Source organism: Balaenoptera borealis (assembly GCF_965194805.1).
Source record: "Balaenoptera borealis genome assembly, chromosome: 11".
NCBI classification, from domain to species: domain Eukaryota; kingdom Metazoa; phylum Chordata; class Mammalia; order Artiodactyla; family Balaenopteridae; genus Balaenoptera; species Balaenoptera borealis.
In genome coordinates this window covers 46,753,019-46,779,817 of record NC_138868.1, presented here as the reverse complement: position 1 = coordinate 46,779,817, position 26,799 = coordinate 46,753,019, and the positions used below count along the sequence as shown (strand labels likewise).

General features: G+C 38.8%; 1 protein-coding gene across 11 annotated transcripts in view; it reads right to left on the bottom strand.

Moving 5' to 3' along the window:
- The window catches only part of SBF2 (SET binding factor 2), a 468,341-nt gene that overhangs the window by 14,454 nt on the left and 427,088 nt on the right, over positions 1-26,799 (bottom strand). For 8 of the 11 annotated variants that reach the window (XM_082341365.1, XM_082341363.1, XM_082341361.1 and 5 more), the window contains 3 exons: positions 21,873-22,049; positions 19,279-19,380; positions 18,377-18,562 (listed from right to left, as the gene is read on the bottom strand). In XM_082341365.1, coding sequence (XP_082197491.1) covers positions 18,377-18,562; positions 19,279-19,380; positions 21,873-22,049 — 465 coding nt within the window. Of the gene's footprint in view, positions 1-14,316; positions 17,807-18,376; positions 18,563-19,278; positions 19,381-21,872; positions 22,050-26,799 lie in introns of those variants that run through there. The other 3 variants (XM_082341351.1, XM_082341368.1, XM_082341364.1) reach the window with 3 other exon arrangements.

Genomic DNA, 26,799 nt, shown 5'->3' with positions numbered 1-26,799 from the left:
AGGCTCCTCGGTCTGTGCCTCATTCACTACTTTATACTGTGCTAGATACTTGATATACAAATTATCATAAGTTGTGGTTCTTGTTTCTAGGCATTTGTGGTGTAATAGTGTGTAATACAATAAGAAAAATTATACTTACAGAAGTTTGGCAGTGACAGGAATGAGAAGAGAAGGTGGTGGTTTGGGGCGAGAGCAAGAGACGTTTTCCTGACTAAAGAAATGTGTGACTGTCTGAGGGCAATGTAGAAGGCGCCAATAGAGAGAGAATAAACTGTGGAGAAAGAGCTGATAACTAAGAGAGTAAGACCCTGGGAAAGCAAGAATGAATGAGGCTAAGGGTCCAGAAACAGGGAACAGCCTTAAAAATGAGGAGGGACAGAAGAGTAGATAAAAAGAAAGGTATGTTCAAGTGCCAAGGGAAGGGGTAGGAGCTTATGCCTTTTAACCTTAATTTTCCATCAGTAACTTAGTGAGGTCACTGGGAGAGGAAGAAGGATGAGGGAATGACATGGGAGGGTGGGAGCAAGGCAGGGTCCGGAACGGTCACTGAGCTATAGCGTGCTTTAGGCACCCTGTACGCAGACTCCATGGAGCCGTCTCATGTTGGCAGAAGATAGGCTGATGACCTTGTGACGCTCCCCAGTCCACCCCGCAATCTCACCTTTGGATTGCTCACTCTCTCATGACCAATTAGAGAATTTTGCTTGGTTGAGATAAGTTCCAATCATAATTGTATTTACTTAAAAGCTGTTTCAAATGAATACTGCAGGCAGGCTGTCTAAAAGCCAGCTTTCCTCTCCATGTTTTAATTTGGCAATGTAGACCAACACTTGGTCAGCCAAACAGAGCAGACATGTGTGCAGTATGTTGATTACCCAACAGATCAGTGGGAATTTAAAGTCATGATCTGGATATCAGTGATTTTATCAATGTTTATCATCTGATTAGAAACCTAGTTTTCTGTGATATTAAAGGTTTTTTTTCTTATAACATTTTTTCTGGCTTTTACATTGAACTAAAATTTTAGATCATAAGTAATACAACATAAAATGGATGTTAAGAAGATGTATTAAAACAGAGTTTGGGGGCTCTCCTGGTGGCGCAGTGGTTGAGAATCCGTCTGCCAATGCAGGGGACACGGGTTCAAGCCCTGGGGTGGGAAGATCCCACATGCCGCGGAGCGGCTGGGCCCGTGAGCCACAATTACTGAGCCTGCGCGTCTGGAGCCTGTGCTCCGCAACGGGAGAGGCCGCGATAGTGAGAGGCCCGCGCACCGCGATGAAGAGTGGCCCCCGCTTGCCGCAACTAGAGAAAGCCCTCGCACAGAAACGAAGACCCAACACAGCCATAAATAAATAAAATAAAATTAAAAACAAAAACAAAAACAAAAAACAGAGTTTGACTCTTAAGCAATGGGTGTGTATACTGTGGACCTGCTTTCTTGACCTGAGCCACTGCCCTTCCAGTTGGTTCTGGTCTCCCCAGGACAGGAACGCTCTCCATGAGACAACTGGGACGTGGCTCTGAATAGCGAGGTTGTGCGCCATATTCCAGGTTTTAGAACTTAAACTCTTTAGCCTGGGTTCCTGGTTCAGAATCAGTAGCACCACCTCAAGGGGCTGGTGCGCACATGATGGAGGGGGGTGACCTGGATTGTGGGTGGTGGGACAGAAGAAGGAGACAGGTCCAAGAGGATAGAACTTGGTTCTCTACCAATCTGAGAATCTCAGGGAGGAGAATCTGCAATGTGCTTGGGCAGGGTGAGCTCCAAGAACAACTTTGCCCCCACAGCCCTTGGAATAAACCTCAGTAATCACAGGCCAGACCCTTGGCTCACTGTGTCCAGGGGAAGAAGAGTTCAGGGCTATTTCCACTGACCCAGTCCATGACAGTTCTAAAAACTCTTTTAAAAACTTATTAAACAAAGCTCTAGAATAACAAAACATTTCTCTCAATGACTGTTCTCCATAAAAACCACTTGCCTCACACATAACTGTATCTTTCCTTGATTATTCTGATATTTAATATGCTTAGGAATATAATTTTAATGACCCACTTCTGAGGTAAAGTAGAATGGAAATGATAATGAATATGACCTTAAGTTGAACTTACAGGCATTTCAGGGAGATCAGATGCTAGGACTGGAAGCAAAACTCCTCTACAAGTGGAAAAATGCTTTCATAGGCCACTGTACTGAGTGACTGGCCTCACCACAAACCCTGCACTCCACAATTACGTTAGAAAGGCTAGAGACTTCTCCAAGGCCGCTGGCACTAGCCTTGCTTGAATTGGAATTGGTGCTTAGAAAACATCAAGGTGCGAGAGCTTGGGGGCAGCAGTGTGTCTGCATCTGTGTGCCACAATGGCACCTGCAGTTGCTAACTGCTTGGGGAAAAAAAACCAGTCTGTCCCCATACTGGAGTTAGTTATCAGGTCTGTTGGAAGTGGAAGAGAAGATGCTGAACAATTTGTTTTTCTTTTCTTTTTTTTACTGTGTAGCAACAGTTTAAGCAACAAGCATATGAAAATTTCTTCAATGAAAAAAAAAAAATCAAATTGACCTGAATCAAATGCTGAGTTGATTAATGCCTAGATAACCACATTTGGAATCCGACATTAAGAAATACAAGGGATTTTCTGAAATGTTTTTTTTTACTATAATGAGAAACAAAGACCTGATCGTATTCACAAGACAAAATCTGGTGCTTTCTCCACCATTTAGTCCTACATCCCAGGGACTCAATTTGTCCAGTTAATTGGCTTTTTTTCTTCCTTGTCAATGGGACACCTGGCCTCTTCTGCTGTATCCTGCCACAGTGGTCTCCACTAGGCACAATCCACGTGCTTCCTTCTCCTGTTAAGTATTGTTTTAATAGATGAAATGGGATCAGGCCAAAGACACTGCCTCTAAGAACTTATTACAGGGAATGCATGAGAGTTTAGAGGTTTGTTAGACGCAGGATTTTTTTTTTAACAACTTTAATGAGGTATAATTGACATACAATAAGCTGCATATATTTAAAGTGTACAATTTGATACCTTCTGACATCTCCACACATCTGTGAAATCATCACCACAATCGACATAGTGAACATATCATCCATAACTCCCAAAAGTTTCCTTGTGCTCCTTTTGCATCTTCCTGCACCCTCCTCTGCAAGCAATGACTGATTTGCTTTTTGTCATTACAGATTAATTTGCATTTACTAGAACTTTATATAAATGGAATCATAAGTATGTACTCTTTTTTTGCGTGCCTTCTTTCACTAAGCATAATTATTTGAGATCCATCCATGTTGTTGGGTTAGCAGTAGTAAATTCCTTTCTACAGCTAAGTAGTATTCTACTGCATGGATATACCACAATTTGTTTATTCATTCACCTGTGGATGGACATTGAGTTGCTTCTAGATTTTTGGTTATTACATATAATGTTGTGAACAGTTATGTATGAGTCTTTTTATGGGCATAAGGACATCATTTCTCTTGCGTAACTGCCTAGAAATGGAATGCTGAATCATCTGGTAGGTAGGTATGTTTAAGTTTTTAAGAACTGTTTTCTCAAACAATGGTATAATTTTATATTCCCACCAGCAGTGTTAGAAAGTTCCAGTTCTTCCACATCCTTGCTAACACTTGGGGTGGTCAGTTTTAAAATTTTAGTCATTAAAATAGGTATTTAGTAATATCTTATTTTGATTTTTTTTTTTTTAAATATAACCCCTCCTAAAAAGAGCTAAGGGTCTGGCTTTTTAAAATTTTTTTAATTTTTTTAATTTATGGCTGTGCTGGGTCTCCGTTTCTGTGCGAGGGCTTTCTCTAGTTGCGGCAAGCAGGGGCCACTCTTCATCGTGGTGCGCAGCCCTCTCACTATCGCGGCCTCTCTTGTTGTGGAGCACAGGCTCCAGATGCGCAGGCTCAGTAACTGTGGCTCATGGGCCTAGTTGCTCCACGGCATGTGGGATCCTCCCAGACCAGGGCTCGAACCCGTGTCCCCCGCATTGGCAGGCAGACTCTCAACCCCTGCGCCACCAGGGAAGCCCTTTTATTTTGATTTTAAGTTGCATTTCCTAATGATAAATGATGTCAAGTATCTTAATGTGCTAATTTTTCACCTATATATCTTTGATGAAGTCAGTATACATGTTTTGCCATTAAAAAAAATAGGTTGGTTGTTTCTTATATATTGTTTTGAGAATTCTTTATATATTCTGGATACGAGTCCTCCCGCACACATGATTTGCAAATGTTTTCTCCCACTCTGTGATTTGTCTTTTCATTTTCTTAACAGTGATTTTTGAAGAACAAAAGGTTTTAGTTTTGACGAAGTCTAATTTATCAATTTTTTCTTTTATGGATGATGCTTTTGGTGTTGAATCTAAGATATCCTTGCCTAATAACCCAAGATCACAAGGATTTCTTCCTATGTTTTCTTCTAGAGGTTTTATAGTAGATCTTACATTTAAGATCTATGATCCCTTTTGAATTAATTTTTATATTGATTCAAGGTATGGGTCAAAGTTAATTTTTTTTTGCATCTGGAAATCCAACTGTCTGGTACCATTTGTTGAAAAGACTAGTCTTTCTCTACCTATTGCTTTAAATTTTTTAAATTAAAAATTTTTTATTGAAATATAGCTGATTTTCAATGTTGTATTAGTTTCTGGTGTACGGCAAAGTGGTTCAGTTTTTTATATATATATATATATATATTATGGTTTATTACAGGACATTGAACACAGTTCCCTGTGCTATATATACAGTAGGACCTTGTTTTTTATCTATTTTAAATGTAGTAGTTTGTATCTGCTAATCCCAAACTCTTAATTTATCCCTCCCCATCCCGTTTGCCTTTTGGTAACCATAAATTTGTTTTCTAGGTCTGTGAGTCCATTTCTGCTTTGTAAATAAGTTATTTGTATCATTTTAGATTCCACAAATAAGTAACATCATATTTCTACCTATTACTTTTGTATCTTTGTCAAAAATCAGTTGTCCATATATCATATATGTATGGAACTATTTCTGGACTGTCTTCTATTCCATTGATCTATTTGTCTATCTTTGTACCAATTATCACACTGTCTTGATTACTCTACCTTTATAATAAAATCAGATAGTGCTAGTCCTCCACTTTTGTTCTTTTTCAAAGTTGTTTTGGCTATTCTAGATCCTTTGCATTTCCATATGGATTTTAGAATAAGTTTGCCAATTTCTAAAAAATAGCCTCCTAGGAGTTTTATTGTGATTACACTGAATCTTGAGATTAATTTGGGGAGACTGACGTCTTAACAACATTGAGTTTTCTGATCCATGAACAACAGGTATTTCTTGATTTATTTAGGTCTTTAATTTCTCTTAGTAATGTTTTATAGTTTCAGTGTCCAGGTCTTTAATGTATTTTGCTAGATTTCTTTCATGTTTTTTGATACTGTTGTAAATGGTAATGATTTTTAAGTTTCAGTTTTCCAATGGTTTATTGCTAGTATTGATTTTTGTATACTGAGCATGTATTCTGCAGCCTTGCTAAACTCATTTATTCTAGTAGCTGTTTTTCTTTTTTTTGGGGGGGGGGATAGATTCCATAGACAATCATGTTGTTTGTGAATAAAGATAGTTTTACTTGGGGCTTCCCTGGTGGCGCAGTGGTTGAGAATCTGCCTGCCAATTCAGGGGACACGGGTTCAAGCCCTGGTCTGGGAAGATCCCACATGCCGCGGAGCGACTAGGCCTGTGAGCCACATTACTGAACCTGCGCGTCTGGAGCCTGTGCTCCGCAACAAGAGAGGCCGCAACAGTGAGAGGCCCGCGCACCGCGATGAAGAGTGGCCCCCGCTTGCCGCAACTAGAGAAAGCCCTCGCACAGAAACGAAGACCCAACACAGCCATAAATAAATAAATAAATAAATAAATAAATAAAATAAAATAAAAAAAGATAGATTTACTTCTTCCTTTCTAACGTGGATGTCTTTTTGAAATCATTTAATTTTTTCCCCCAAATGTTCAATTTGATTTAATTAAAAAAAATTAATTTTGGCTGTGCCAGGTCTTAGTTGCGGCACGAGGGATCTTCATTGTGGCATGTGGACTCTTAGTTGTGGCATGCGGACTTCTTAGTTGTGGCATGCAGACTCTTAGTTGCGGCATGCGGGATCTAGTTCCCCGACCAGGAATCAAACCTGGGCCCCCTGCATTGGGAGCGTGGAGTCTTACCCACTGGACCACCAGGGAAGTCCCGTGAATGTCTTTATTATTACTATTTTCTTGCCTTATTGCATGGCTATGACCTTTAGTACAATGTTGAATAGAGGTGGTGAAGCAGGCATTCACGTCTTGTTCCTGATCTTAGGGGGAAAGTGTTCAGTCTTTCACTATTAAGTATGATGTTAGCTGTACTTTTTTTTAAAATAGATACTATTTTTAGTTTGAGAAGATTCCTGAGAATTTTCAAAAGGAATGGATATTATATTTTGTCAAATGCTTTTTCTGCATCTATTGAGATGATGTATGGTTTTTTTTAAGTTCCTTAATATGGTGAGTTACATTGATTGATTTCAAATGTGAAACTGACTGCATTCATGGAATAAACCCCATTTGACCATGGTATATTACCTTTTAAATATATTGTTGAATTTGATTTGCTGAAATTTTGTTTAGAAAATTTGAATCTATGATCATCAGGGATACTGATCTATAGTTTTCTTTTCCTGTCTTTGTCAGAGTTGGGTAATGCTGGCCTCATAGACTGAGTTGGGAAGTACTCCCTTTGCTTAAATTTTCTGTTAGAGTTTTTGTAGAACTGCTATTATTTCTTCCTTAAATACTTGGTAGAATTTACCAGTGAAGCCACCTAGGCCTGAAGTTTACAGTGTGGAAAGATTTTAACTACAATTTCAATTTCCATAATAGACATAGGTGTATTCATGTTATGTATTTCTTCTTGAGTGGGGTAGTTTGTGTCTTTTAAGGCATTTGTCCATTTCAACTAAATTTTTAATTTTATTGATGCAAAACTGTTCACAGTATTCCTTTATGGTCCTTTTAATATCTGTAGAATCTGTAGGGATGTTATCATTCTCATTTCTAATACTGGTAATTTGTGTCTTTTCTTTGCTCAGTCTGGCTAGAGGTTTATTAATTTTATTGATCTTTTCAAACAAAAGCTTTTGGTTTCATTAGTTTTCCTTATTCTTGGCCACAATATCTGGGGGGCCTAAAGGCAAGTCTGTTTCAAATAAATTTAGCCTTATTGTATTATGTAGAATTGGGAATGACAGGCATCTCAGCCTATAAATTAATTCTATGTGAGCATTTCCCCAAATATGCTGATGAACAGAGTTTTAGGCCTCTTTTAGCCATCATCTGGATTCTGTTGTTCAAAATAATTTTGCATTTATCTTGATGAAGAGAAAAAATATACAGATTTAAAATACTAAGACTAAGCTGTTTGAGGCATTTTGGTTTTGTTTTCCATTATGGAGTAAAATCTGCCAATTTCACTTATTTATAGGAAGAGAATCTGAAATGGAATTTGGAGAAATATGAATTTATAGGGTCTTATTTTTTGCCCATATGCCATTAAGCACTTTGTAAAATTTAAAGGCCCATAAAAATAAGCTATGACTCAAATCCCAGGAAAGATCAACATTTTGGGAATAAAATATAATAAGTTAAAATTGGATTTTGCTTTCAGGAATTAGAACTATTAAGCTACAAGAGACCCTATATTTAATGGTATCAACATTTTAAAAATTATGGGTATGTTAGACACACCCTAGAAAAACAGGTAGCTAATACTAGTTTTTGTTATTTCACAGATTAAGATTTAATAAGCATTAATTGTGTACCTTCTGTACTGTGCCAATCACTTTACATAAGATTTTTAATCTTTCTGAGATACATACATATATAAAGAAATTGAAGCACAGAGAGGCTGAATAATTTGTTAAAGATCAAAAATTAGTAAATGAAACTGATAGGCAAACTCAGACTTACTTTATGGGCTCAAATATTAAAAGCTTTAATGTGAAGTTGCTTGGTTATAAATCAGCTTGGAGTGTGTCAATTTTTGCCAGTTTTCAGTTGACTGGGAAGCAGGCAGACACCAGAAACTCTTGAATACACCATGAATCAATTAACTGCGGTTATTTTGCCAATATGCATGGATAAATTTTAGAGTAATAGACCTATGTGAGGGCGACTTAGCTCCTCACACATGCACTCACAGGGAAAGCTCATATCTTTAAAAGGCAAATAGGTTTTCTCTTTGGAATAGGACCTAGCATAGTGCTGGCATAGGGTAACTGTAAGGAGAATCATACCACAAAGCCAGACCAGAGTGAGTCAATTTACAATTTGAATAAACTTCAAAGGCAAAGTTATAACTGTTACTTGCTTTTCTCAAAGTAGGAAATAATGAGGAAGTTCTAAGACTCACTCAAAGATTTACTCTAATGCTGGAATAAAGGAGATGCTTTCGTATACGTCATGCTTTCATTCATATTATACATATCTTTTCCCTTAGTATTATATATATATATTTTTTTTAAATTTTATTTATCTATTTATTTATTTTTGGCTGAGTTTGGTTTTTTGTTGCTGTGCACGGGCTTTCTCTAGTTGCGGCGAGTGGGGGCTACTCTTCGTTGTGGTGCACGGGCTTCTCATTGCGGTGGCTTCTCTTGTTGCGGAGCACGGGCTCTAGACGCGTGGGCTTCAGTAGTTGTGGCACGTGGGCTCAGTAGTTGTGGCTCGCGGGCTCTAGAGCACAGGCTCAGTTGTGGCGCACGGGCTTAGTTGCCCCGCAGCATGTGGAATCTTCCCAGAGGAGGGCTCGAACCCGTGTCCCCTGCGTTGGCAGGCAGATTCTTAACCACTGTGCCATCAGGGAAGCCCTTAGTGTTATATATATATATATATATATATTTTTTTAAATTAATTAATTAATTAATTTATGGCTGTGTTGGGTCTTCGTTTCTGTGCGAGGGCTTTCTCTAGTTGTGGCAAGTGGAGGCCACTCTTCATCGCGGTGCGCGGGCCTCTCACTGTCGTGGTCTCTCTTGTTGCGGAGCACAGGCTCCAGACGCGCAGGCTCAGTAATTGTGGCTCACGGGCCTCGTCGCTCCGCGGCATGTGGGATCTTCCCAGGCCAGGGCTCGAACCCGTGTCCCCTGCCTTGGCAGGCAGATTCTCAACCACTGCGCCACCAGGGAAGCCCTAGTATTATATTTTAAAAAGGAATTTTAGGTAAAAAAAAAAAAAAAAATTTTTTTTTGTATTTGGATGTATTTTCCTTCTGAATTTGGTTCAACTATTTTAAGAAAAGGAAGCATCCTGTAATGATATCATTTGAGCTAAGCCAATTTCTTTTAGAAGCAACAAAAAATCTGCCAGATGTTGCTATTATGAAACTGTGATCTAGCATTTATAATTCATCTGACACCTGGATATACTGGCGCAAACAATGGCTTTTTATATGATGAGGCAGTTCTAATTTAAGATCAGCGCTTCATCTGTTTTCTTTGTAACTCTATTAGTACTAATGGGCAAGTCTAGGCATACGTCCATGGACTGCCTTTTGGCATCCCGCATGTTAGAAATGGTTAATAAGCAGGGCACACATTCCACCTGGGGAAGTTTTGCTTGCTGCTGCATAATTTTGCACTTATTTTTTAAAATGTTGTTGGGGCTTGGCTCTGTTTTGTGCTCCTGAGAGACTGAGGATAGCACTAATTCGAACTGTCTGGCAAAAGCCAGAGTCATGTAAAGCATTAGTGTTCACTTGAAAGGTATTCAAAGAAGGCATTTTCTAATGCCTAAAACCACTATGTAGGAGATGATGAAACACTACCTTATAATTAAGTCAGCAAGAATCAAAAGCTCTATTTGTTAACTATAGTCTTCTGTTTTTGAATGAACAAATTGTCCCTTTTCAGCACAAAATAATCTACTTCACCCAAACTGACACCCATCATAGCCAAGCATTCTTTAAATACTGCAATTAATGTCATACACTCACTTTGCCATGACTTGCCTGAACTCAGGTTATTATGTGTGACAGTATTAAGTTGAAGGGTTCAGACAAATTTTTAAAAATTTATATTTTAATTTTTTTTAATGTAGTATGACTAGATTTGAAATCATACTAAAGGGGTCTTCAGACCCAGAACAATATTATTTTCTACAGTTTGTGAAGCGTTCACCTACAAATAATTGAGTTTTCATTAAAAGTCAACTTTTGTTTTCAGTTTCAGAACTAATTGAAATTTCTTACTGATTGTAAGTGGATTCTTTTGCTGACTCTAATATTTAGGTATGCAGAATTCTGCAAGTTGAATATGGGTATTTAACTCATTTAATACTGTATTTAACTTAAGCCAAATTCAGCCATACAAACTCAGTCCCCAGCAACTCTCCCTCAATTAAAGGAAAGGAATTTTTAAAAGGTAAAAGTCGAAAACGAGGTGGGGAGAAAGGGAGGGGAGACAGTAGCAGGCCAAGAAAATTCAGAAAGATGGAAAACAGAAGGAAGAATAGCAGAAAATGACAGAAGATGAGAAGCTACACTGGGATAAAAATGATTTGAAAAGGTAACAGCTTGCCCTGTAAACCCAGAAAGGCTCAGGACTCAGAGGCCCAAGTCCTGTATAGGAGGAAAAGGGGGGCTAAAAATGAGAACTAGCTGTAAGTCTAGAGAGGCAGTGGTGAGACCTCCAGGGTCCTTTCCTATCTCCTGTAGTCTTTCCTACCTCATGACTACCTTTTTGCAAGCAAGAGATTAGAGGTTTGTTCTCTGGAAAAACCAAACTTGATAAGTTCTGGACTTGGGAACACCATGCACAACTGGGTTAATGATGAGACTGAAAACAGTACAGAAAAAGTAAAACTCTGCACACTTAACTGGGATTTCCCTGGACCTATTTCCTGCCATGCTTCCAGAAAGCAGGCAGCCAGGATTATAAGTACTTTCTGGGTATCACACTGGCAAATTTTTCTCTAGAGAAACTAGAGAGCTGCTGTTTTTTTTTTTTTTTTAATTAGAACTCCAGTTTACTAAGAAATTGGACTAATTAAAAAATTTTTTTCATATTCAGTGAAGTATAATTTAAATATACTAAAATTTCCCGATTTTAAGCCTACAGGTTGATTAGTTTTGGTCACTGTTCATTTGGTTATACATTTGTATAACCACCACCACAGTGAGGATACAGAACAGTTCCCTCATCCTATAAAGTTTGTTCATGTCCTTTGGAAGTCGACCCCCTCCCCTGACCACTGGTTCCAGGCAACCACTGATCTGTTTTTCTACCACTACCATTTTGCCTTTTGTAGGGTTTCCGATAAATGAAATCATGTATTGTGTAGTCTGTAGTCTTTTTTACCCATTTTCCCCGTTTTTATTGAGAAATAATTGGCATACATCACTGTATAGGTTTAACGCTACAACATGATCATTTGAATTACATACGCTGTGAAATGATTACCACAATAGGTTTAGTTAACATCCACCACCTCATATAGATAAAATAAAAAGAAAAAAAATTTTCTCCTTGTGATGAGACTTTTTTTTTATTTTATAAATTTATTTATTTATTTTTGGCTGCATTGTGTCTTCGTTGCTGCGCACGGGCTTTCTCTAGTTGCGGTGAGCGGGGACTCCTCTTCGTTGCGGTAAGCGGGCTTCTCATTGCCGTGGCTTCTCTTGTTGTGGAGCACAGGCTCTAGGCGCACGGGCTTCAGTAGTTGTGGCACGCAGGCTCAGTAATTGTGGCTCGTGGGCTCTAGAGCGCAGGCTCAGTAGTTGTGGCACACGGGCTTAGCTGCTCCGTGGCATGTGGGATCTCCCTGGACCAGGGCTCGAACCTGTGTCCCCTACATTGGCAGGCAGATTCTTAACCACTGTGCCACCAGGGAAGTCCCTTGTGATGAGATTTATCTGACTTTTTTCATTGATCATGATTTTAAGACTCATCCATATTGTTGTGTATATTAACATTTCATTCCTTTTGCTTGCTGAGTAGTATTCCTTGCATGCATGTACCAGAATTTGTTCATCTGTTCACCAGCTGATGGACAATTGGTTTGTTTTTCATGCTACCCCTTTATAGTCACACCCATTCCCCTCCCCCACTATCTCCAAACCCTCACAACCAATAATTTATTCTCTATCTCTACATTCTTGTCATTTTGAGAATGTTATATAAATGGAATCATACAGTATGTGATCATTTGAGATTGTGTTTTCTTCACTCAACATCATGCTCTTGAGATCCATTCAAATTGTTGCTTGTATCAGCATCTCACCCCTTTTCATTGCTGAGTAGCGTTCCATGGTATGGATGCACCACAGTTTGTTTAGCCATTTACCTGTTTCAGGAGATTTTGTCCCCTCCCTCCTGCAATTTCTGGCTATTATAAATAAAACTTCTATAACAGTACTTTCATCTTTGAACCAAATTTCTTATAAAAAGCATACTGTTACATCATGTTTTATTTAGACCATTTCCATTTTTAATGCAATTATTGGTATGTTAGGGCTGAAGTCTGTCATTTAACTTTTTGTCTTCAGTTCTATTTTTTTTTCTTCCTGCGTTTTCTTTTCCCTGCCTTCTGTGGATTACTTGAACATTTTTTAGAATTCTATTTTGATTTATCTATAGTGTTTTTGAGTGTATGTTTTTATGTAGCTTTTTTAGTGGTCATTCTGGGTATTACATTACATATCTTGTTACTGTCGATTGGTGTTGACATTTTAGTGAAGTGTAGAAACCTTACTTCCCTTTACATCCCTTTGTGCTCCCCCATTTATAATTGTCTTAACTATTTCCTTTATGTATATTGAGAACATCAAAAACAGTGTTACAATTTTTGCTTCAACCATTAAATATAATTTAGAAAACTGAAGAGGAGGAGAAAAGTCTATTGTATTTATCCATATTTTACTTTCTGTTGTTCTTTTTTCCTTCCTGATATCCCAAGATTCCTTCTTTTATCATTTATTTTCTGCTTGAATAATTTCCTTTAGCCATTTACATCTATGATCCATTTCAGGGAAATTTCTGTGAATGATGTAAGGGTCAGGGTTCATACTTTTCTATACAGATATACAGTTATTCCAATACCATTTGTTGAAAAGTTTCCTTTCCCCATGTCTCAGTTTTATAATTGTTTTCTGTGGGGGAAGTTGTCATTAGAGTTTTAATCCCCCATTTGTGGAAACAGCAGTTAAACTTACTTACTTTAAACTTTATTTCACCCTTTGAAATCTGAGGATGTTACCTCAACATATTATATGAAAAGGGAACAGTTACAAACTTATTTCAGCCATAAAAAAGGTTTAAGTTAATTTTAGGATAAAAATATGTGAAACCAAAAATATGGATATTTTCAAATGCCTATGGATGATATCTTAAAATACTCAGTAAAGAAGTTTGTAAACAAGTGTCCTATTCTCAGTTTAATTCTTTTAAAAAAGTTGACATGGGAATTCCCTGGCAGTCTAGTGGTTAGGACTCCATCTGCACCTTCACTGCCAAGGGCCTGGGTTCAATCCCTGGTCAGGGAACTAAGAACCTGCAAACAAAGCAGCATGGCCAAAAAAAAAAAAAAAAAAAAAAAAAAAAAGTTGACATGGGTTCAGTTTAATTCTTACTAAAAAAGTCTAAAAAAAAAAAGTCTACATGGGTGACTTTACCTGCCATTCCTCTCATTCCACACTGTTTTGATTACTGCAGCTTTGTAGTATTATCTGAAATCTGGGACAAGTATGCCTCCTGCTTTGTTTTTTTTTCCTCAGAATTGCTTTGGCAATTCTGGGTCTTTTATGGTTCCATATAAATTTTTGGATCATTCTAGTTCTGTGAAAAATGTCATGGGTAATTTGATAGGGATTGCATAAATCTGTAGATTGCTTTGGGTAGTATTGCCATTTAAACAATATTAATTCTTCCAACCCAAGATCATGGAATATCTTTCCATTTCTTTGAGTCCTCCTTAATTTTCTTTATTAATGTTTTACAGTTCTCAGTGTAAAAGTCTTTCACCTCCTTGGTCAAGTTTATTCCTAGCTATTTTTTTTTTTTTGGTGCAATTTTAAATGGTACTTCTTTTTTTTTTTTTTACATTCCCTTTCTATTTCATAGTTAGTGTAAAGAAATACAACTGATTTCTGAATGTTAATCTTGTATCCTACTACTGTGCTGAATTCATTTATTAGATCTAGCAGTTTTTGTGTGGAGTCCTTAGGGTTTTCTATATATAGTATCATGTCATCTGCATATAGTGACAATTTTACCTCTTCCCTTCTAATTTGAATATGTTTTATTTCTTGTCTGACTGCTGTGGCTAGGACTTCCAATACTATGTTGAATAGAAGGGGTGAGAGTGGGCATCCTTGTCTTGTTCCAGATTTTAGTAGGAAGGCTTTCAGCTTTTCACCATTGAGAGTATTACATTGGCTGTGGGTTTGTCATAAATACCTTTCAGAATGTTGAGATATGTTCCCTGTGTACCCACTTTGGTAAGAGTTTTTATCATGAATGGATGTTGAATTTTGTCAAATGCCTTTTCTGCATCGAGATGATCATGTGGTTTTTGACTTTTCTTAATGTGGTGTATTACACTGATTGATTTGCATACGTTGAACCATCCTTGTGAACGTGTGATGAACCTCACTTGGTTGTGGTGTATCATCTTTTCTATGTGTTGTTGGATTTGGTTTCCTAATATTTTGTTGAGAATTTTTGCATCTATATTCATCAAACATATTGGCCTGTAATTTTCTTTTTTGGTGGTATCTTTGTCTGGTTTTGGTATCAGGGTGATGGTGGCGTCATAGAATGTCTTTGGGAGTGTTCCCTTCTCTTCAATCTTTTGGAAGAGTTTGAGAAGAATCAGTATGAGTTCTTCTTTGTATGTTTGGTAGAATTTGCCTGTGAAGCTATCTGGTCCTGGCCTTTTGTTTGCAGGGAGTTTTTAAAAATTACAGATTCTATTTCACTTCTAGTGATCAGTCTGTTCAAATTATCTATTTCTTCTTGATTCAATTTAGGTGGGCTGTATGTTTCTAGAAAGTTGTCCATTTCTTCTAGGTTGTCAAATTTGTTGGCATATAATTGTTCATAGTATTCTCTTATGTTTTTTTGTATTTCTGTGATATCAGTTGAGATTTCTCCTTTTTCATTTCTTTTTTCTCTTTGGGTTCTCTCTTTCTCCTTCTTGGTGAGCCTGGCCAGGTTTGTCAATTTTGTTTACCCTTTAAAAGAACCAGCTCTTGGTTTGATTTTTTTCTAATTTTTTTTTTTTTAAATCCCTACATGTTCTTTAAGTGTGAACACCACATTATGAAGATTGTGATTTTAATTTTTAAAGATATCCACTTTTATACACCAAAGACATTAAAAGCAAGTCAACTGCTTCATCTGGTATTCAACTGAATAGTGACTTTTTCTCTTTTTTTTATAAATTTATTTTATTTATTTATTTTTGGCTGTGTTGGGTCTTCATTGCTGTACGCGGGCTTCCTCTAGTTGCAGCAAGTGGGGGCTACTCTTTGTTGCAGTGCACGGCCTTCTCATTGTGGTGGCTTCTCTCGTTGTGGAGCATGGGCTCTAGGCGTGCGGGCTTCAGTAGTTGTGGCATGTGGGCTCAGTAGTTGTGGCTCACGGGCTCTAGAGCACAGGCTCAGTAGTTGTGGCGCACGGGCTTAGTTGCTCCACGGCATGTGGGATCTTCCCGGACCAGGGATCGAACCCGTGTCCCCTGCACTGGCAGGTGGATTCTCAACCACTGCACCACCAGGGAAGCCCAAGAGTGATATTACTTCAATGCAGGGGTAAAATTGGTTGAGTGTACTTATTAAGACAACAGAGGCATCCAGTGAGGAGCCTTAAGAACCTTTCAAGTGAAATTTTGACATTATTATATTCAAATTAGATGTGAGGAAGAGTAATTCTTTAAGAAATGTAGAGCCACTGAAAGTTTTTGTTTGTCTGCTTTAAAGATTTTTGTAAAAGAGAGTAACAGCTTCGTATCTGAGCATTCAGAAGATTTTATTAGCAACTCTACTTAGGACATCCTAGATGGTCTTGATGAAGGGTGGTGAGAGCCTCAAACAAGGCTGAACCAGGCGGTCATTTAAATTTTCATTTAGTCACTTGTTATACGTATTTATTGAGGGTCTACTACATTCCAGAGACTAAAATTATAATTGCATTAGATATTAGGGATATGAAGATTAATATAACATAGACCCTTCTCCCAAGAATTCTCAGTCTAAGTAGAAGGCAACAGACACGTACAAATAGGTAGATTCTAGTGTACAGATGCTACCAAAGAAGTCTGTACACGGTTCATAAGAATACAAATGAAGGGGCCAGGAAAAGGTTCAAAGGTTACTTAGAAAGAATCATGGAATAAAATATAGTGCTGAGAACAGTGCCTGGTACATAGTAAGCGGTCAAGAAATATCAGTAATGATGGCTGCAGATGGTAGTGGGATATAGGCATGGAGGCAGGAAATAGCCTAGTGCACTTGGTTAGCATAATAAGACAATGTGCAGGATAAGAAGTGCTTTCATGAAGAACTCGTATGCGTTCAACTATCCAGAAGTGAGAAAAAATGCTTGCTCCTCCCCTTTAGTCTCAGTTAAGCTTTCTTTTTCAGAGACAATGGGCTTCAAACTTCTCCCTCACGTATTTGCCGAAAGATGTCTGAATAAAAAAGCTAATATTCAAACAGGAAGCAAGTATATAATTTGCTGCAAAGAGTTTAAAAGTATAAGCTCAACCTTGTGACCAGCTTCTCCAGATACTACTCAAATCAACTAAAGTTATTCAATAGGTCTTTTCTTTAAGAAGCTGATTGGAGCAATCAAAAACATAGCCTCCAGTGTTTGTTTGTGTATGTAGGGGATGGGGTCGATGGAAAAGTCACTGCTAATGGGTATGGAGTTTGTTTTGGGGTGATAAAATAATCTGAAATTGCTTGTGGTAATTGCACAACTCTGAATATACTAAAAACTACTGAATTATACACTTTAAATACATTTTTTAAAAATTATGAAGTGAACTGATAAAGCTGATCAAGTGATTAATGGAATAAAAAACAAAACAAAACAAAACAAAACATAACCATACATAAGATGACCTAGTTCCAATACTGGTTCCTAAAAACATTTTTACTTTTCTTTCCAACAGATACTTGAGGCCAATGTATTTCAATTTCAAAGAGGCTCACTGTTCTGACAAATATGTTTGGCATACCAGAACCCATTCACTGTTGTGGTGCAGATGAAACAGGCTAAAAGAAGTGTCAACCTTACTTTTCCTAGGCCATTTTAGCCACTGGTGCCAATGCCTTCAACTTGTAAACCCAGTGCCATCCAATTCTCAAGCCCAATACTGACCAAGGCCTGAGATGAAGGTAAGAGGGAGCCCAGAGCATTCACATCTCCCCCACTCCCAGCTCCCACTGGGTTTGACTGGATTATATACCTGGGTTTCTGTCTGGTCTCTCTCTTTTCTTAAAAATAAATTTATTTTATTTATTTATTTTTGGCTGCGTTGGGTCTTCGTTGCTGCACGCGGGCTTTCTCTAGTTGTGGTGAGTGGGAGCTACTCTTCATTGCGGTGTGCAGGCTTCTCATTGCGGTGGCTTCTCTTGTTGCGGAGCACGGGCTCTAGGTGGGTGGGCTTCAGTAGTTGTGGCTCGCGGGCTCTAGAGTGCAGGCTCATTAGTTGTGGCACATGGGCTTAGTTGCTCTGCGGCACGTGGGATCTTCCCAGACCAGGGCTGGAACCCGTGTCCCCTGCGTTGGCAGGCAGATTCTTAACCACTGCGCCACCAGGGAAGCCCTCTGTCTGGTCTCTTGATTAGCCCTGATTATGCCACCCAGTAGAACTGAGCCATTGTTCTCAACCTCAGAGGCTTGCCTGGTTGGGCCCTGATTCTTTCTCTAGGGGTTAAGCTCTACCTCCTATATTTTCAGGCATAAAGTAGGGTCCTCCCCAAATGGGAAGACCACGTGCTGGATTTCAGGCTCGGCCAACACCTAGAGAGTTTTGCTGTTCTACACTAGATCAAACCTTCTTCGAGAACAAGCCAAGTTTGCTCCGTTAAATTAGATGGTAATTTAGAGTGCTGGCCACTTCACTTGGGAGCCAGCTCAATAGCCAGCTCTGCTATCCTAGTTTCAGAAACCAACTAGTTCTTTTTCTTTTCCATTTCCAGGAATCTACTGCTGAGATTTTAGCAAGTCTTATGGCTGAGTCCATCAGAGCTGTGACATAAAGGTACCTGGCACAGCAATGCAGTGCTCAATAAATGCTAGGTCTTTTCTTTCTCTCGTATCAAGTTGATTTAAGCTTGCTCTACTTACCTGGTGTACACAATCTAAGAATTGTAGGAAGACTGGAGTGAAACCACTGCCCTGACAGCTGAGGGTCAAGCTGCTCCGCTGACTGAATTTATGACCAAAAGAGAGCCACTCTTTTTCGACCAGCATCCGGAAGCCTTCAAGTGTCCTATAAAAGGGATCACTGAGTAACTGAACCAGGGAGGTCACCTAGGGTACAAGCAGGTTGGATACTTCATTACTTTCAGTCCTGAAAAATTCCTGCTTCTAAGACAAAGCACTTCCTTTTGATGACAGCTAATTAACAAGCAAAGTTACCTGGATGGCAAATTTGTTCACTAACTGCTCCAGGACAGCTAAGTGAATTAATTCTACAAACTTTCCATTAAAAACTAAGACTCAAATTCATTTTGGCTACATTTTCCTTCAGAGAATTAAGAATTTAGTCCTTGCCTGGCCAGGTTGCTGACTGTGGCCTTCTCCTAGGTTAATTAGTAAGGTCAGAGGATCAGTTCAAACCTACATCTACTTTTTGGCAGATGTAGATTAATGTTTTACTGTAGATTATACTCGTACTTTTCCTTTTCACTCTGGAGTGAGTAAAGAGGGGGCTTACAGAGAACCAGAGAAAGGACTGACAAAACATGGGAAGGATGGTCCATGTCCTACACCGCTGGTCATGCTTGCATGATGCTTCTGTGGTGTGGGAGCCCGATGCCCTGAGCCAGAGCTCCAGGCTGTGTAGGGCCTGGAAACTCATGGCACAGAGGTTTTTGATGGATACCAGGTGGTGTTTAACAGAGGACTTTCTCTGTCCATAAACACATTAGTCATTATACAAAAGATTCATCTGCAGAATTTTAAAATAACTGAATTAAAATACAAATATAAAATTAAATATCTTAAAATATGTTTTAGTAATTTACTTGTGCAGTGATGTCCCAGCCTTCTTCCAAACACACCAAAACTGAGGAACCATTCTCAAGTACTTCTGATACAACCACAGCGAGCTGCAATATCCTGTGAAGCTAAGAGATAAGAAAGGAGGCCACAATTAGACCAAGTGCTTTCTGAGCACCAAGAACAGACAGACTTGCTATCAACCTTAGATAATCAAACAAGTTAGGGATTAAAATATTTGGACAAAGAATCATATAAATTTTAAATACTTAAAGTTCTTTGTCAAAATCAAGATTAAACAATGACACATTTTAAAACAATGTGTTCAAGTGATACTTAATGAAATAAACTGACCTTACAAGATTCCCCTCAAAGCAGAAGAGCTATAATTCTTTCCAGTGGAAAAGAGTGAGGTTCTAAGTGGCCCTCGCAACGTAGTTATTAGATTTAAAATTTGTTCTTATGTGATGTAGTGAGTTCTGTTTCCCACGGCTGCACAACTTTGTAAATATACTAAAAAGTACTGAATTGTATACTTTTTTTCATTTAAAAAACCTCTAATATTAGAGAAAATATACCTACCAAAAAAACTCAGGAGAAAGAAAAATATTACAAAATATATATAATGCATCTCCCCAGAGAAATTACAAAAGATATTGCTTCTATCAAATGTGAATTCTATACTAAAGTATTTGTACTGTGTATTAAATGGGAAGAAAACTTTTATTTGTTCTCAGCTTTTTAAGCCAAGACAACTGACTCCAAGTCCCTAATGAACAATTAGGGTGTGAGCAGACCATATAGATTTCAAAACTAAATGTGTAACATTCTGGTTTAAAAAAAAGTTTAAGCATCACTTGACATAACTTGTAGAATGAATCCAACTCTGAACTAAAACAAAACACTCCCACCCCTATATTTTAAACAGAGCTAGGCTATTTTTTTTTAAGTTAATTATTTTTTTAACATCTTTATTGGAGTATGATTGCTTTACAATGGTGTGTTAGTTTCTGCTTTATAACAAAGTGAATCAGCTATACATATACATACATCCCCATATCTCTTCCCTCTTGCATCTCCCTCCCACCCTCCCTATCCCACCCCTCTAGGTGGTCACAGAGCACCGAGCTGATCTCCCTGTGCTATGTGGCTGCTTCCCACTAGCTATCTATCTATTTTACATTTGGTAGTATATCTAAGTAAGTCCAAGTCACTCTCTCAGTTCATCCCAGAGCTAGGCTATTTTAAACACAGGAACAAGGCACATGTCCTCTCCAAGAATGGGAAGGTCCTCCTCACTCACTGTTCCTATAACACAACTATTACCAGGCCTGAATTCTCTTGGGCTTAGTATGTGCTCTGATTTACCTTTAAATTGCCAATATCGCAAGTGGGGCAATGTTTTCCATTGTTTTTAGTCACTAACTTCTGATAGGAATCCACTTTGAAGTAAGGAGTAGAACACAGAGTAGGAGAAACATAGATGGATAGGTTGAGTGGTAGGAACACTTTGGGGCTGGGGCTCATAACTTAGGGACAGCAGGGAGTATTGATCAGCTCCTTCCATGGGTACTCAAAGTATCCTGAATTGCCTTAACAGTAATTAACATAGCCTCATATAATAGCTAATTGTATATGTGGCTGTTTTCCTAGAGTTTAAGTACCTTGAGAATAGTCACTGCCCTGGGTACTTACATCATTTCCTGGCTTTTTTTTTTTTTTTCTTTTTAGTCCAATGTACTGTGGGAAACAACCCTTTTTCCTCCTCAAGAGATGCAGGGGGAAAAAAAAAAAAAAAAAAGAGACGTGGGAGGCTTGGAGGTCGATGTGGACAGGGGATAGAAGGGCTGTGTGCTCCTAAAGGGGGAGAAGGAATAATGGACATAGCACCAGGGGCCTAAAGACAAGGCTGAAGGCTGTATTGCAGAGAGGCTCTTGGCCAAGTATCTGCATCAGTGTCTAAAACACGCATGTCATAAATACCTTTCTTTCTGTGGTTTGGAAGAAATGTGGGTTAGGTGTGCTGGCATACCTATTTCTCCTTAATTTCTCAATAAGCGTTCAATTAAAAACATCCCAAGCTTACTTAGCTGAAGGAAGGATATGTGGTTTTTCCTAAACCTTAGGTAGGCTTCAGGGTATCCAGTGTGCCTTTGTTGGGCTGGCTTGGGAGTGAAGCCACAATCCAGAGACACAGAACAGGCAGAGACAAATAGAAAGTAAGAGGAAAAGCCCCTTGGAGTCGCCTAGAAATCACATCCTGTCCTGGATCCTCACTCTGTTAGTAACAGAGCAGGAGCCCTATAAATACATGTTGTTTAAATTTGTTGTATATCAAAAAGTTTCCATCTAAAAATAATCATCTCCTTCTTAGCATCCTATGGAGACCAAGCAAGTTTCAACAACAGAGAGAGAAAAACCCAGGGATGGAGAATTCTACCCCTTCATTTCCTATATCACATGGTTGCCCGGAACTGAAAGGCCGTTATAGAGGGCACACAATCAAGGGAGAATGTCAGGTAGTGGGGAACACAATATTTTTTTCCTCAAATATCAATTCTGTATATCCACTTGGGCCTCTTTTTCCTTGAGTCATAAGACAAGCTGCTCCAGACAGTACCTGTGGGAACCACTCAGAGTCTCCCAGGGCTCTCAGGAAGGTCACTTCTGAGTCAGTAGGGATGGTGCTTGGGACACAAGCTCTCATCAGTTTTTTAAAACTGGCTTTCACTTGTCGGATGTCATGAAATTCAACAGGAACAAACTCACAATTTAAAGCAAATTCTAACTTGAAGTTCTGTGGATGAAGATGCAGAGAATTAGGCAGACGACGTGTTATAGGTAAAAGAACAATGTTTTCAACGGGGTAATGCTTAGTGATCTACAGTTAGTTGAGGCCAAAGAGCTGCAGGGGCTGCAGTGGATCAAGAAAGTCAATCTTGTTTCGCTTAATGCGTCAGTATTGCTGGAAGGAGCCATTCAGTAAAGTCTAGTGGTTTGACTTAGCTTGCTGTCATTCTGAGAACTTGAAGAGGCTACTAGTAGACTGGAACCTGATGGAGCTTATAGGACCAAATACAAGCTACTTACAAGGCCATGAACCTGGAGTTCTAAGGAGGAACCAATGACGCATGACAGCATGATTAATCCAACACTGTAAACTAAGTCTCCCCAAGATGTGAATTATAATTAAAAGGTAATATGCTGTTGAGGTTCCAGAGCTCTACAAATTAAAGTTTATAGACATACACATTTGTTTCTTATTATGCAAGTAAAACATAGTCATTGTGAAAATGAAAAAAAAAGCAGAGATAAACACTAAGAAAATAAAAATCACTGTCTCACTGCCCTACGACTACTAATAAATATTGTAGTTATTCTTTTAAAGCCAATAATAAAAAAATATATACAGTAAAACATGAAAGGCTTTGCTGATTTCTAACTTTTGGACAATATTTTTCACTCAATATGACACATATATCAATCTTTATTTCAGTATTTTTATCATTTATATTTTTAATCCATATGAAATTTTTTCTGTGTGAGTTTGCAATTGTAACTAAAGAATGCTAAATTGGTGGCCCATTGAAATAGTTTATTTTGATAATCTAGTTGCCTACTTCTGAAGAAGATTTAAAAGTTCTCTAACTTCTTATGCCAAAGAATGAATTAATTTTCTCATGTTCTTTTCACTTTCTTCACATTCTGCCCAAATTACTCTACTGGATCATCTGCTTTTCTAAGAGTAAACTGATTTTTGGAGATTGGCTGTACAATAATATGAATGTACTTAGCACTGCTGAACTGTACATGTTAAGATGGTAAATTTTATGTTATTTGTATTTTACCACAATTAAAAAAAATTGCTGCCAAAGACTTATATATTGGGTCTGTTTCATGTTTTATATTGGTTACTTTATTTTTTAAAGGCCTATTAAAGTTTTAAAATAAAAAGTAAAAACCCCCAAGATTTTTTTCTTAAACAGCATTCCCAATATATATTAAGAAAAAAAAAAAGTTTCTTTGTCTTAGTAATTCCACTTTTAGGAAGCTAGCCTAAAGAAATAATCTAAAATGTAGGAAAAAATCCTCTAGTGGATTGTATCTCAATAAAAAATAAAAATAAAAAGCTATATGCTTGAAAATGTGACTGCAATTTTACATATAGATGATAAAGAAAGAAACCGAAACATCCAACAATACAGAAAGTTACGGGACTTCCCTGGTGGTCCAGTGGTAAAGAATCCGCCTTCCAACGCAGGGGACGCGGGTTGATCCCTGGTAGGGGAACTAAGATCCCACATGCTGCGGGGCAACTAAGCCCGCGCACCACAACTATTGAGCCTGTGCACCTCAACTAGAGAGCCTGCGTGCCACAAACTACAGAGCCCACGTGCTCTGGAGCCTGCGTGCCACAACTACAGAGCCCACGCGCTCTGGAGCCCCACGTGCCACAACTAGAGAGAGAAAACCCACATGTCACAACTAGAGAGAAGCCCGTGTGCCACACCAAAAAGATCCCTCATGCCGCAACGAAGATCCCACATGCCACGACGGAGACCAGACATAGCCGAAAAATAAAAATAAATAAATAAAAAGAAAATAAATATTAAAAAAAGGACTGAATGTTTAAAAAAAAAGTTATGCAGTGATTAATATAAATATGAAATCTATTATACAACATAGAAAGATGGCTTGAGATAAAGAACTTAGCAGTATGAGAACAGGAGTTCTTTCCTGTTAGTTTTTTTTTTTAATCTTATTTTGCTTTATTTTAAACGTTCTATGCAATTCAAAACATATTATTACAATCCAGATATATTTACCAAGACATTTAAACATTTATATTCCTGAGTATAGTTCCCTGTGCTATACAGCAGGTCCTTGTTGGTTATCTACTTTATTTATTTTTTAAAATTTTCATTGGAGTATAGTTGACTTACAGTGTCGTGTCATATTAGTTTTTTTTAAAACTTATATAAAAAATAGTTTACTTTTCAGAAAAACTAGATTCCTTCCCATTTCCCAACCATACCTGAGCTAGGTATACCTACCTTATAAAGCAGGAGTTATCAACCATAGTGTTCGACACACTGTTAAGATTATGAGGAATTTGTTACTAAGTATAAGATATTAAAGTATGTGAATTAAAAAAGGTAAATAAGGGCAATTCCAGATTATTAGAATGAGTCACTCTCACTTATTTGCTTTCCTATGTTTCCTTTGTTGGGATAAAAAGGTGTGGAGCTGCAACTAGGCAGCACTGTGCTGGCTAGACTGTGGCACACATCAGACAGATATGCACCCATACTCTACAGACACAGTTGAATTAATAAAAAGCAAAATGTGAAGGAATATACAAAAATCCTAATAACTGCTGTGCCAGAAATTATGTTTGGAATTGTGTTTTTTAAATATAGTATTGATGAAAGAAAGAAAGAGAAAGGAGGGAGGGCGAGAGGGAGGAAAGGAGGAGGGGTCCCAATTGGTCAGTCTTTCTTACTCATATATGCATGATCACACAGCTTATCTGAGGACTGATGTGCAAAGGGAATAGCAGAGGTGAGCATTCAGGAGACAAACCTTGGGGAGTGACTCAGATCATAAATAAGAGGTGTGCTGAAGTGTGCAAAGTCTGTGCTCTGGGGAAGACACTGGTGCCAAGGAGGCTGTGCAGGCATCCCTGGACTACTGTTGAAAAGTGTCCCAGCTATTTTCTGGATATAAAATTATCTGCTGTATCAGAAGACACATGTGCATATTTAAAAACTGAGCATTACCCAGCAGTTTCATTCCCTCTACCCTAAAGCTTGGTGACTAAGTGACTGCAGTATTCCGGGCAGTAGGAGAAGAGCTAGCAAAGCCAGACTGCCACTGAAGAGCTGACTCAGTCACTGGCATCCTGAGGACCAAGCATGTGGGATCCTGCTCACAGCCTCCATTTTACAGTTCAGCTGAAGGTCTGTCTAGATTGTCCAGTGCTCACTGGGGCACTGGACTAAACTTTGCGGGTATTTCTGAATTAACAAATACTTTTAGGGACTTCCCTGGTGGTCCAGTGGTTGAGAATCCATCCGCCTGCCAATGCAGGGGACACGGGTTCGAGCCCTGGTCTGGGAAGATCCCACATGCCGCGGAGCAACTAGGCCCGTGAGCCACAATTACTGAGCCTACGCGTCTGGAGCCTGTGCTCCGCAACAAGAGAGGCCGCGATAGTGAGAGGCCCGCGCACCGCGATGAAGAGTGGCCCCCACTTGCCGCAACTAGAGAAAGCCCTCACACAGAAACGAAGACCCAACACAGCCATAAATAAATAAATAATTACCATAAAAAAAAAAAAAAAAGACAACTGCTCTGGGCAGGAAGGGAAGAAAAAAAAAAGAATCTGTCTTCCAACACAGGGGATGCGGGTTCGATCCCTGGTCGCAGAACTAAGAGCCCACATGCTGCAGGGCAACTAAGTCTGCGCACCGCTACTACTGAGCCTGCACGCCACAACTAGAGAAGCCCGTGTGCCACAACGAAGAGCCCGCGTACCGCAATGAAGACCCAGCACAGTCAAAATAAAAAACAAAAACAAAACCCCCAAAAAAACCCCAAATACTTTTCTTTCCCACACACCTGTCAATAGTAATGAAATTTATTCTGTAATGTGTGAACTGCAAAAACATTAAACCCCAGGGAATTATTGTTGCTTTTGGAGATAGAGACTATCTTTACAATTTATGGGACTTGGGCATAGTGAAGCTCTTTAACATCATAATAATTTAAAAGTAAGAATAAAGGGGCTTCCCTGGTGGCGCAGTGATTAAGAATCCGCCTGTCAATGCAGGGGACACTGGTTCGAGCCCTGGTCCGGGAAGATCCCACATGCCGCGGAGCAACTAAGCCCGTGTACCACAACTACTGAGCCTGTGCTCTACAGCCCGTGAGCCACAACTACTGAGCCCACGTGCCACAACTACTGAAGCCCGTGTGCCTAGAGCCCGTGCTTCGCAACAAGGGAAGCCACCGCATTGAGAAGCCTGTGCACCGCAATGAAGAGTAGCCCCGCTCATCTCAACTAGAGAAAGCCCGCACAGCAACGAACACCCAACGCAGCCAAAAATAAATAAATAAATAAATTTATATTAAAAAAAATGTAAGAGTGAAGTTGATTACCAGCTAATATCTTACATTTTCTGACATGTCTTAGGACATATGTCACTCTATATAGTCTTGAGAGCTCTTAAAGAATGTAACTTAATAAGTGTAGCCTTGGCCTTCCCTTGTCTCCATATGCAGTGCCATACTCTTCTTTCCACTCTTCCTTCCTGTAGCTTTATCAATAGGTTTACAAGAACAAAAACATCTGTTTTGCCATGGGCACAGATTCCTATGGAAGCTGAACTAAGACAGTGGAAAAACACAGCCTGAATAAGCCTTATTTTTTTAATGTACACTCCCTAATATTCGTGATGTTTAGGTTGATTTTTAAAATGATTATGAATAAGCACTTATTTTCATGCCTAATAAATATGCATTGTGTATATGCATGTGTATCTCTC